Source organism: Ctenopharyngodon idella, chromosome 12, assembly GCF_019924925.1.
Source record: "Ctenopharyngodon idella isolate HZGC_01 chromosome 12, HZGC01, whole genome shotgun sequence".
Taxonomy (NCBI): domain Eukaryota; kingdom Metazoa; phylum Chordata; class Actinopteri; order Cypriniformes; family Xenocyprididae; genus Ctenopharyngodon; species Ctenopharyngodon idella.
In genome coordinates, this window is record NC_067231.1 from 18,874,586 (window position 1) to 18,887,511 (window position 12,926).

The window sequence follows — 12,926 nt, forward strand, 5'->3', positions numbered from 1 at the left end:
AGCGTTTTCACTTGACGTCTTATGTGTTGCTTAATTTCCTTATTCAGTTATGATGTCATAGGACAATATATGGTTTTATTGTTGACCATGATCAGAGTTTCTCCTGGTAGGAAACTTTCCTGTTTGATGGCGCATCCTCTTATTTTGTTTTAGCAGCTTTAATTGTGTCCCCTTGGGCCCTCCGCTGGCAGTAATTGTGAAAAATGAGCTGGTTTCTGTCTGGTGCCACTTTGCTCAGACGGCACCCCATATAGGCATTAGCATTCTTGTATTTAATTTAGATGTAAATGTGTGAGCTCGACCCCTGAATTGGTACGTGGCATCTGCGGAGCCAGCCACACATTTACCGACCCCGTGATCAATTACTAGCGGTGAGCTAAAAGGATGAAGGAACTCTGGGTCATTTATTCCCCACAAGTAAATCAAGATAAATAATGACGAACATAATGACAAAAGCACCATTGGTCCTGTAACACGTTTAGCTGGACTGACCTTGTTTTCGTGAGCGAGAAAGTGATTTTAGCCCTTGAAATGTTATTTGTTAAAGCTGTGATAACCGAATTACGTCATTGCTTACAATAACGTGACAATTTATTACAATTTCATCTTCTTTTCTTTCCAAAACTATGGAGACCCTAAACAGACTGCTGTTACTGCTTTGGAATACTACATGTTTTGCGTTCCCCTTGCACTCGCACTCAAAACTTTTGAGCTCTTTGCGAGCGAATATTCCTGGATCAACGTACTTTGTTGACCCTGGAACAACATTATTGTCTGAAAATTTTGCCCTATCCCTACCCCTGAACCTAACCCTACCCATAACTTATCCCTAATATCTGAGGGAAATGATAGGTGAATAACACTGATGTAGAAGCACCTAACCCTGGTTCTATGCCTAAACTTAACATAAACTGTAAACTTGTCCCTCAAATCTGATTGGTTGATTGTAATGTTGTTCCAGGATTAACAAAGATGTTGATCCAGAAACATGCTGTACTTGGTGAAATCACCTTCACCTTCTCTGTCTACTTTGTACAAGGGAACGCAAAGGTTTTGCCAGTGAACAGAAAGATTCTTGGGGGAACGCAAAACTTTTGTGAGAGAATGCAAAAGCACTGAAATCAATTTTTCCTCCCATCTCATATATTTTCCATCACCATGTCCATTTAGTGGCTCCATTTAAAAAAAAAAAAAAAAAAAAATACAAAGTTCTGTCATGAAACTCCAGATAGCACAGGCTAATAGGTCCTTTAATTCAACCTACTCGTAATCACATTGTTATCTATAGGGCACAGCTGATTGGTTCCTGCTGTATCAGTAGCCAATAAGCTTGCGTGATCAACCTTCAAAATACTTTCGTAGCATTGGCTTAGCAGTGCAGCACGTTTCAGAAACCCTCCACATCATTTATACAACAGAGATATATCAATAAATTAGCAGTAGTTCTGCTTTATTCAAACTCTTTATCGCTCACCTTAGCAGCATGAGATGTTGTTGAAAATATGTCTGCTTTGATATGGTATCTAGGCTGCAATAATGTCATTCATTTATATTCTGAACAAAACTTTTGCTATTTTTCTGTGTCTGCATGTATTTTCTGTGTACTGTTCCTTAACTCCTGCTTCCCACATGGTTCGAGAGGGCCAGCATGGTTGTAATCCTGCTGAACTGCGTTACTCTGGGGATGTTTCAACCTTGTGAGGACAGCCACTGTGACTCAGAGCGATGCGAGATACTGCAGGTAAGTCTCATACTTAGAATACATCACCTTTTGTAACCCCATGTACTTAAAATAGATCAAAGAATAGATGGAAAACAAATTAAAATGTAATTGGACACAGATTTGAAATGGTTAGTGTTAAAATGAAACTGTTACAACTCAAAAACAGGAGGTTATTTCAGGCATTTGTCATCATCTCTCAGTGAGCGCTGGGTTTCTCTAGATATCCTGAAGCATGTTGTGTTGACTGACTTCCAAAAGACACAGGAATGCCCAAAACCACATGTGGTGATAGGCAACAAAAAGATCCTCGCCTGTAATTCAAAGCAGATTATCACAGCAAAGACACTGCTCTGGCTTATCGTTGACTTGGGAACATGGCTCTGGGACTTTGATTTCAATCTGCTAAATTCCTTTTGCTTTGTTTAACAGATGAGTGTTTTGCCCTAAGGATATCAGAGAGCTATCCTTTCTTTTCCGCTTTGTATCCTCTGTTATAGATGTCTTTTATCATTAAGGGACCCAGCAACAATTCACTTTTATCCTCCATAGAGGACATTTGTATAAATATTGGGGACATTGGCAGAGGAAATTTCTATTTAATGTACTGTATATGTATACTACATATGTGTATATATAAATTACTGTTAAAAGTTTGAGGTCAGTCAGATTTTTTTTTTTTTGTGTGTGTGTTTGAAAGTCTCATGCTCACCACGACTGGATTTATTTGATCAAAAATACTGTAAAAAAAAAAACAGTAGTATTGTGAAATATTATGAAATGTAAAATAACAGTTTTCTATTTAAATATATTTTAAAAAATGTGATTTATTTCTGTGATGGCAAAGCTCAATTTTCAGCATGATTATTAGTCTTCAGTGTCGGACGAAACATATACTTATTATTATTAATGTATTTGATCAAATAAATGCATCCTTGGTGAACATAAGACTTTTTTTTTTTTTTTTTTTATCAGATGTATTTTATGCTCCATATACTGCCATGTGAAGAAAATTATAAATTCCCAAAACTTTTTTTTTTTTTTTCTGGCTCTCAGAAAGTTATATAACACTTTCATTCTCTCTTTCTCACTGAACTATTTGATTCCTCTAATGCTATGGGGGTGTCATAAGCATTTGGAGGGCTATATAAAAACAAATGAGCCTGAAATGGCCCAGCCCTAGAGAGGATTAAACCACATTAAATGAAGTGCTTAAAATACGACTTCAAAGCCACTCATCCAGGCAGTCATTGTAATCAGGCACTTCAGAATACAATGTGACTGATTGTGACATGAGGTGAATCACCTCTTATTTCTGAGTTATTAAGCTAATGGTTGCTGTAATGAATGATACTAATCTGTGATCTTTACATTGTGACAGCGGGTCAAGTTCACTGTACAGAGTGCCTGTGAGATGTGATTATAATATTTTTTTCAAAGGCATACTGTCACATAAATCATATTGTATCAGCTGTGCAGTAGCTTGCCTCCAGACTGGATTTTGAAGTCAATATTGACATGCTCATGACAAATTACCGGGAGAAATAATTGTCCAGTGCACATAATCTCTCAAAAGGTATTCTATTTAGTATTTGTGGAAGTGTAATTGTGTGTGTATCTAATTAATTACACGATGTGCGATTAATTAATCGCAAATTAATTGCACATCAAATTTGGCTGAGAAATTACCCCAAAAGGTCATTTAAAGTTATTATTGTGTTAAATGAGAAAAGCATCAAATAGGCATTACAAAAAGTAGCTTTACACCGTGTCCTAAGCAGACGTGACGCCGCGACACGTGAATAAAAGGTGTCCTTTCCATGTTAATCGGAGTTTTTGTCCTAACAAGCCGCGACGGCACGCGACGATTCTATTTTAGAAACGGTTTCTATTTCTTTGCGACGTCGCGGCTGGAACACAAAGTATGGCAATGATAATATCAGGTACTGTTTATGTGCTTTATTTGATGTTAAAAGCGTCTAATGTGAGTTTGAATATCATTCTGTGTTTCCAACTTATTAGCTGTAATGAAAACAACACTGGCTTCAGTCACTCCGTATGTACTTTAAATAATGTTTAAATGGCGTAATATTTACGAATTTTACTATGTACTGTACTTGCCCATTTCACTGTCAGCTGTGCTCTTGCCGAGAGAGCCCGCCCACACTCTCTTCTGATTGGCTGTGGTTTTTGATTTATTTTATCGCTTCTCAATGTCGCGTCACGTCTAGTGTGGACAGTCAAATTGCTCGTCGCTGGAATCTTATTGCATCGCGTCTGGTTAGGACACTGTGTTAGAAAGAAATATTTAATTTTATTCACCATAGAATTTATTATACATAAACGTTTAGGCTACAACGACCATGATCTTAATTGGTATTTCGATATATTTACAGACCAAAACAGTTTGGTTACCAACATTCTTCAAAATATCTTATGTTCCGCAAAAGAAAGAAAGTCATACAGATCTGAAATGACATGAGGGTGAGTAAATGTAAATAAACAGAATTTTCATTTTTGGGCAAACTATGCACAACATATGAAAATATTATTATTATTTTTAAATTAAATGATGCTCTAAGAAACTTTAAGAAACTAAAACTGCCAGTAGGTGGCGGTAAATGTCTAAATGAGTAAGTCATTGATTTATTTGTTCAAATGGCTGATTCATTCAGAAAATGGCTCTTTTTGTGAATGGGCCATTGAATCATTGATTCACCCGATTGATTCACTCAACGCAGATTCATTCAGAAACTAAACACCGCCGTGTGTTGCTCAGAGATGCACATCAGTTCTTCTCTGGCTTTATAGGTAATATTTTTGTTGAACTGTTGTGTAGAATCAATATCATCACATTTGCACTTGTGCTATTCGAGACAAAAACAGCACTCGTGTGATATAGCGCGTGTTATTCGTGTGATATACTATATCATATGATATAAATATGAGACACAAACTCATAGATATCTTGAATTTTAGGGGCATTCTAACTGCATTCTATAGGCTACATCATGCAGTGAGTTGTTGCCCTGCATCATGTTTGTCACCAGTCATCCTTATGAAATGTAAGGTGACCTAGGTCTGGGGTGGGGCAGGTTCGGTAAATTATTTTATTCACGTTATTTTTCCATAACTAATTAATTTAATTAACAAATTAAATCGACAGCCCTAAAATCCTATGATACACATTTATACTGCGTTATACTTGAAATGAAATTTCTTGCTGTGCGTTTCCTGGAACCGTCATCTTTTACTCTCTAACATGCTTGGGTGAGATTGCTTTCTTTCCATGGATAATGCCAAGGTTTCATTGGAATTTAATGGGAACAGTTCAATTTCTCTGTTTAATTTTTATTTTGTAAACTTGGATTTTTCTGAATTGTAGATTAATTGATTTTCTGATAGTAAATGAAACCCATAGCCCAGCTAAACCCCAGAGCATTTGGAGTGTTCCCCTCCCTGCTTCTCATCGGAAATAAATGGCCTGGGCCGTTTTATCTCTGAGATCTGAGAATTTACAGCGATTATCTTCTCCAACTGCTCTATCAAATCACTCTCCCTCTTGCCATATTGAAATTAGTGTGCTTTGCCAGAAATAAGATTGCAAACCTGGTCATCAGGAAATTTACAAAGACATGCAATCAGCTCCCATCACTGTCAGGGAGACACGCCTGGGCTCCATAGCTGACGTGACTCAGGTTAGCCCTCGGCATGAGCTCAAAAAGAATGCCTTTGGTGGAATAATGGAATTCAGGGAAATACAATAAAGCCGGGGAGCATGCCTGCCGTCTCTCTCTTTCTCTCTGTGCCCCTTCTCTTCTGCCCACACAACACATTATCATTTATTTCTTCAGCTTTCCTCTTTCCCTTTTTTTTCTCTGCAGTTTTGGCAGTTTTTATTTTCTGTCATTATGTAGTCACCTACACATAATTCTAAACACAGATGTCTGACTTTCCCCTGTATAACACAAAAGAAGGTATTTTGAAAAATGTCTTGGTGTTTTCTTCTTCATAAAATGATAGTCAATTTATTCCAGTGTTGTTTTGGACCACAATGAAAGTCAGTGTGGTCCAAAACAACACTGGAATAAATTGACTGTGGACAAAAACATTCTTCAAAACATCTACTTTGATATTCAACACACAAAAAAAGAAAGTCATACAGATCTGGAACAACATGTGTGAGTAAATGATGCTAGAGTTTTAATTTGTGGGTCAACTAATCCTTTAAGTACCAAATTACAGCATTAGGATGCGTGTATGTGTTGTTATGCAAGCTTTAGTTGAGTAGAGAGTGTAGGTACAGTAAGTTGTTTCTGGGGCAGAAAATGAGTAGTATCATGTTTAAGAGGAGAGTCACGCATGAAGTACTGTGATGTGAGCATAGCTCTGTGTTGAACAGCACCGATTGAATTGACTATTATTCTTTTGCCATAACCTTATTTGTCTCTCCCCTGTTCTTTCTTTTTACTGCTCCCTGTCAGTGTGTTTTTGTAGATGAGATTCTAATGCATGGTTTAAACTACATATCTCTTGTACAGTACAGTATGATACAGCTAGCATTCTCTCCAGGTAAAGTGAGCATATGTTGTTCTTTTTATCAGTTGTGTAACTTGGGAATTCCATTTGCCTTGGATTCAAATAATGACACTGGTGGTTTATTGTTTGCCATAGGCATAATGCAATGAGAGCAAAAATAATAAAATAAAATATAAAAGGAACTACAAAAAAGCATTAGTGTGTAGTTTCTTTGTATGTAAAGTTAAATGTACCTAATGGACAAAGTCTGTAGAAATCATATCATTCCAAAAGTATGCAGTATTTCTTCCATGGAGATGTGTTGATGAATGTCTAGGCTGCGTTTACACTTGGCATTAACATGCGACCTGTATCGGATGTTGTCCACATACACATTGAAAAGACAAGTGTAAATGTGTTTCTAATCGTAATGTTATCTGATCAGTGTGTCCTGTTCCAGAGGTAGTTGAGGACGTGATTGGATCTTAGTGTAATGTAAACACAGTCTAGCCATTGTGTCTATATTCACAGGTTGACATCATATAAATCTCCACCTACTCTCTCTGAGGGCTGTCAGAAAATAATGAACGGATGCAATTTTGCCTATAGAAATTAGACTTATTTGAACTTGACAATGAACATCAATAAAACAGTTTATTTAGAGCTACTTGATACCCTGTGTGTCTTCTTTCATTTTAATTGAGCAACATTGTCTGAACGAGGCGATTGTCAGTGCTGCCGGTGTAATCACTGTTGTGAGATCTATATGTAGAGTTACTTACTACCAGAGGAATAATCGGAATACACTGTGAATTTTATTTTTAATGTTATATGTTTTAATTGTTTCAGCATGTTTATTACAAATGATCTCCCATTTATGTCTACAATATAGCCTATTCATTGCACTTAAACCCGGATGATATGACTTGTTTAAAGGGTTAGTTCACCCAAAAATTTAAATATTGTCATTTATTACTCACCCTCATGTTGTTCTACACCCGTAAGACCTTCGTTCATCTTCAGAACACAAATTAAGATATTGTTGATGAAATCCGATGGCTCAGTGAGGCATCTATTGAGAGCAAAGCCATTGAAACTCTCAAGGTCCATAAAGGTACTAAAAACATATTTGAAACAGTTCATGTGACTTCAGTGGTTCTATCTTAATATTATAAAGCGATAAGAATACTTTTTGTGCACCAAAAAACAAAATAACGACTTTTCAACGATATCCATATGGGCCGATTTCAAAACACTGCTTCATGAAACTTTATGATTTTTTTGTTTCGAATTAGTGGTTTGGATCTCCTATCAAACTGCTAAACTGCTGAAATCATGTGACTTTGGCGCTCTGGTTCACTGATTCGATTCGTAAAGCTCTGAAGCAGTGTTTTGAAATCGGCCCATATAGGGTGAGTAATAAATGACATTATTTTCATTCATTAACCCTTTAACATGATGAACACAGTTATTTTTGAATAATCAAATATTCCTTCATTTTAACAATTTCATATAATTAGATCTAAGACTGAAGATCGTTTAAAAAAAAAAGTAAAGTAAGTGAATGAAAGCAATGTTTGCATTGTTTAATTTATACCATCTCGTAGTTTTGTGTTGTATAGTCTACCCTTGTTTAGTTCTAATTAATGCTCTTTAAAGGATTAGTTTTTCAAATGAAAATGACCCCAAGCTTTACTCACCCTCAAGCCATCCTAGATGTATTTGACTTTCTTCATTCTGATGAACACAATCTGAGATATATTAATAAATATCCTGATGTATCTAAGCTTTATAATGGCAGTGAATGGGACCAACAAGTATGAAGCTCAAGAAAGTGCATCCATCCATCATAAACGTACTCCACACGGCTCCAGGGTTAATAAAGGCCTTCTGAAGCGAAGCAATGTGTTTGTGTAAGAAAAATATCTATATTTAACAAGTTATAAAGTAAAATATCTAGCTTCCGCCAGACCGCCTTCCGTATATGATTAGCTGATGATCCGATCTGTTTGATCGCATGTTAATGCCAAGTGTAAACACAGGCTAAATTGCTCTCAATACAACTGAATGGTGACCAGTGGGCTAAAAAGCACCATAAAGCTAGTCCATATACATCACATAAGCTATTTCCTGAAATCTTCTGAAGACTTATGACAGCTTTGTGTATGATTCACTCTGCACAGACGGCAACCAACAGCAACAATCACCAGATTGTAGTACATCACATCTCAGACATTCCATGACCAAAAGAGCGCAGATTGAACATGTTCGATTGATGAAAACAAGCACCAACCAATGCCGACAGGGGTAACACACTGATCGACAAAACCAGACAAATGTCTTTTTAGCCTTACAACAGAACAAAATTTTAAGTCGTTATCCACCGATCACCTTCTCTTTCATTGCATATCTCAATTGCACATGTTCAAATACGGTGTGTCAAAACTTGTCACATTAGATTTAAAGTCTGTTATGCCAATTGTCAATTGGCTGTCATGTGTTCTGGCTTTGTAACCAATTGCAATAAGGCACATTTGAATATCATACAATATTGAAATCATACAAAAGATTCGAAAGCGAAGGGGAAGTACTTTTGGTCTGTTCAACACACCTATCTATCGTATGGCTTCAGAAGATTTTGAATGGATGAACCGCTTTTATATGTTCATGGTGCTTTTTGTTGGTATTTGAGCTTTAAAGCTTATGGTCACCATTTACTTTCATTGAATACAGCATGAACATTCTGCCTAAAGGTCACATTTAGCATTGCTCAGCGGAATTTCACAGATGAAATTCAGTCATCTCAGTAGGAAACCGCATGCTCTGGAGTTTTGCAGGAGGTTGGAAAAGTTCCACATTCAGATTTTGCTCATATTCGAGTTGGTCACGCAAACTGCCACACTAACCGATAGAAAGCTTTGAAAAGTGCTTGCTTTGAAAGTGACTTGTGTCTCCTTCAAAGCAGTGCTTCAGACATAGTTACGCTATTGACAATGGGCCATTTTTGCCCATGTGTTTTGCCAAAAAGTTGCTGAAATGTCATTAATGTTTGATGGACGAAAGAAAATCATACAGACTTGGAATGATATGAGAGTAAGTAAATGATGATAGAATTTTAATATTAGTGTGCATAGCACCTACAGATATCAGAGACTACATGTGTATTATTGTGTTGTGTTGATTTATGGTAGTAAGATGATTGGTGTTTTGCTGCTGCATTGTACACGTCTCTTCACTTTCCTTCTAGACTCCATGATGTCATCGGCATAGCAACCGCTCTCTGCACACATGAATTAGATGAATTAGTAAGAAGAACACAGAAGATATTTTTGTTTACCCTCAGTGAATGTGTGTTGCAGCTTCCTCCTCTCTTTGTGTGTGTATTTGTGGGGGTGGACGGATAGTCTGAAGAAGTTCTGGATTTAAAGAATTGTTTTGTTTCTTTCCCAAGGAAAGGCCAACAGTTGCACTAGAATAACCTTCTCACAGCACAGACAATACACCACTCAGCTATTTGTACAACAAAGAGGACACCATGAGAAGATTTATTCAGTGCCAAAAGATCACCGCACGAGCACAAACACCCTCGCTTCCACACGCGCGGATGAGACTGACTCTTTCTGCAAGCTATTTTTGAATGCTTCCCCAGAAATATGAAAGAGAAGGATGACATGTATTAAATAGAAATGGGTGGATGAGATGTGGTGAGAAAAAGGAGGGGAGGAGGAATATGGGAAGAGGTTTTCTGAAACAAAGGAGATGAGAGACAGGGAAGTATAAAGAGGAAGATATTCATATAGTGTGTAGGGTGTGTGTGAGAAAGGGAGGGGGGAAACGCACTGTAGAGAATATTTAACCCCTAAGCTCTGCTTTCTGGCTGCGTAGAGACTCTGGGAGTGTTTTGTCAAGGGGTTCCCCTGGTCTGTGTCGTTTATCTTTGGAGGGAGCTGTTGAACCGTAGAAGGGCCCGCTGAGATTTGTAGAGCTGTGCGAGCCAAGAGCTCTACATGGACTGTGAACAAAACATATATATATATATATATATATATAAAAAAAAAAAGTCATTTGACAGCCACTGTTGTTTCATACTTATAAGACACTTTTGAGATGCATCCATCTCTCTTGAAGTATTGGGGTCAAGATTAGTCTATAATGCAGGGAACAATAATAAGCATGACCAACACAAGAGAGTTTTGGGCCACTTGGACTGATGGACTGTCTTTTGCCTTATCGGACCAGTATTTTGTCACTAATACCATGTCTACACCAGACGCAACACGTCAAAAGAACCCATTATAATCAGTGATATTGTCTACACTGAATGTGGCGTGGCACGACGCAACACAACAAATTCCCGACAGTAAACGGATTCCCCATTCTATTTCTGATGTTGTCCAAATGCTTTTAGCTGTTGCGGTGCGACGCGACGCGACAACGGTCGCGTCTGGTGTAGACACGGTGTTAATCTTACGTTTGTCTGTTCGTTTGCTCGTTTGTTTGAGCAATTCGCAAATTATGCCAGTTTTAATGTTTGTTTATTTCTTTATTTATTTTTTTATTAAAATATTAAAAAAAAATTGCATTTTTGGCAGTGTAATGAAAAAATGACACACACACACACACACACACACACACACACACACACACACACATATACAATATATTTAATATATTTTATTATTGTATTTTTTTTTTTCTTACGCTACCAAATATATTAGGGTCACTAAGTTATTGTCACTAAGATAACGTTACTAAAGTTATGTTTTCTAGCTGGCTTAGATAAGTGTTTATACATTCATAGCTGTCATTGAGTATAGCTATAAGCAATTACTGTAAATTTAAAACATAAATGTGTTTTTTAAATCTGTAAAATCTGTAAATGTGTAAAATATATTTTTAAAAATATCCATTTTTTTATTTTTTATTTGTGTAGTCTTATTATATTGAATTATTATTCAAATACAAATTATTAAATAAATATATTTTTATTCATACATTTTTCCTTATACTGCCAAAACTTAGGTCACTTTGATAACATCACTAAGTATTATCTAGCTGGCTTGGAAACTGCTATTACTGTAAATTAAAAACCTTAAAAACCTTTATACCGTGTATATATACAGTATATATAATGTTTATGTAATAATTTGCATGTAATGTAATATATACACTACTTTTAAGCAATGTTTTAATGACCATCCATATTTATTTTTCGGTCTATTTATTAAGATACAAACGGAAAATAAAGGAAATATGTACACAAAATGTAAAAAAAAAAAGAAAAAAAAGAAAAGAAACTAAACAAAATGCCGGCTTTAAGCAGTATTTAGTGTGACCTCCTGGACTTCTTCCAGTTTCTCAAAGAAGAAACTCTGTGAAACTTCTTATCATATTTTGAAAGTTTTCTTGGCCTTCCAGTCCTTTTTCATCACATTTAGGTTTAAGAGAGACAGGTTCCTTCTATTTCTCAAGTGTACAGGGAAGTCACTAAATACTTGCCACTTTAGCCTATAGTACCATTTTTTTTTTTCTGTTTTTTTAATACTGCAAACAAATTTCCTGTATTTTCTGGTTATATTATAAAAAAAAGACTGAGAAATAATTATATGTGGTCATTATACCATTGCTAAAATGACATCTAATGGTGGCTTAAGACTTTGGCACAGTACTAGAATTATTATTAAAATGCAAATTATTACATAAACATTTTTTTTTTTTTTTGCATTATATTTCACATATTTTTCTTACGCTGCCAAAAATAGTAATCGTAGCCTGACTGGAAATATGGAAAACATCCTTATGCTAAGTAATGTTAATGTACAGGGCAGGATATTTTCCAAAGTGAGATTTCAGTATGAAGATTTTTGTTATTTGTTGTGAAATTATTATTATTATGTGTTTGTGTTCACCATATGTTCACATTAAGGCAGATAATTAGAGAACATCAGGGCATAGTCATAGGAGATCAATCTCTGTCTCCTCCCTCAAACCATTAATGTAAAATGAAATCTCACAGATTCTCCCCTTGTCCTTATCCTGACAGTATTGTTTATGGATGTGCTGTGTGTTACCATTAACTTTGAATTGGCAATAACTGTAGTACTCTATAACCTAAATGACCACTATGTACAATACAAGCAGATCAGGGATGAGGTAATACATTAGTGCCTGGCTCTGAATAATATCCAGCGTGACAGTAAATGCTCTCCACTGCGGCTTAATTAACATTCCCTGCATTGTCAGAGTGCAAAAGCTTTGGCTGGAGGGAATCCCTCACTTAAGAGCTTTGACTAATGTCCTCGCTGGCTGAGAATGCCCAGGTGTCTTTCAGTGACAGTCAACCTTGAGAAAACAACGGTCTCTGAGTTCGCATGGCCACTGATGTCTCAAGGACCCAGCCTATGGTCTTTACTCAAGAACTGACAAACAGCCTTTTGCATCTGACTAGGGCAAATACATGTTTAAGGCAGTTTACTCCATAATATCCAGAAATTGTTGCAATTAAATAAAAGGAGACCTGAATAGCAAATTTTTCTTGCATGTAGTTCTAATCAACAAGTCATTTTTGAACAACAATAAACTGAATAATCAGTAAATTGACTCTGTGTTTTTCATAACAGCATTGTGTAATATACGTTTTGAAATTTTCAATTTGAGTGATATAGACTTGTCCTTTTCTCTCTTAATG

At 36.3% G+C, this 12,926-nt stretch overlaps 1 protein-coding gene across 15 annotated transcripts in view; it reads left to right on the forward strand.

Moving 5' to 3' along the window:
• cacna1g (calcium channel, voltage-dependent, T type, alpha 1G subunit) overlaps positions 1-12,926 on the forward strand; it is a 232,683-nt gene that overhangs the window by 80,187 nt on the left and 139,570 nt on the right. For all 15 annotated transcript variants that reach the window (XM_051914048.1, XM_051914050.1, XM_051914047.1 and 12 more), the window contains exon 3: positions 1,629-1,741. In XM_051914048.1, the coding sequence (XP_051770008.1) occupies positions 1,629-1,741 (113 nt within the window). The remainder of the gene's footprint in view (positions 1-1,628; positions 1,742-12,926) is intronic.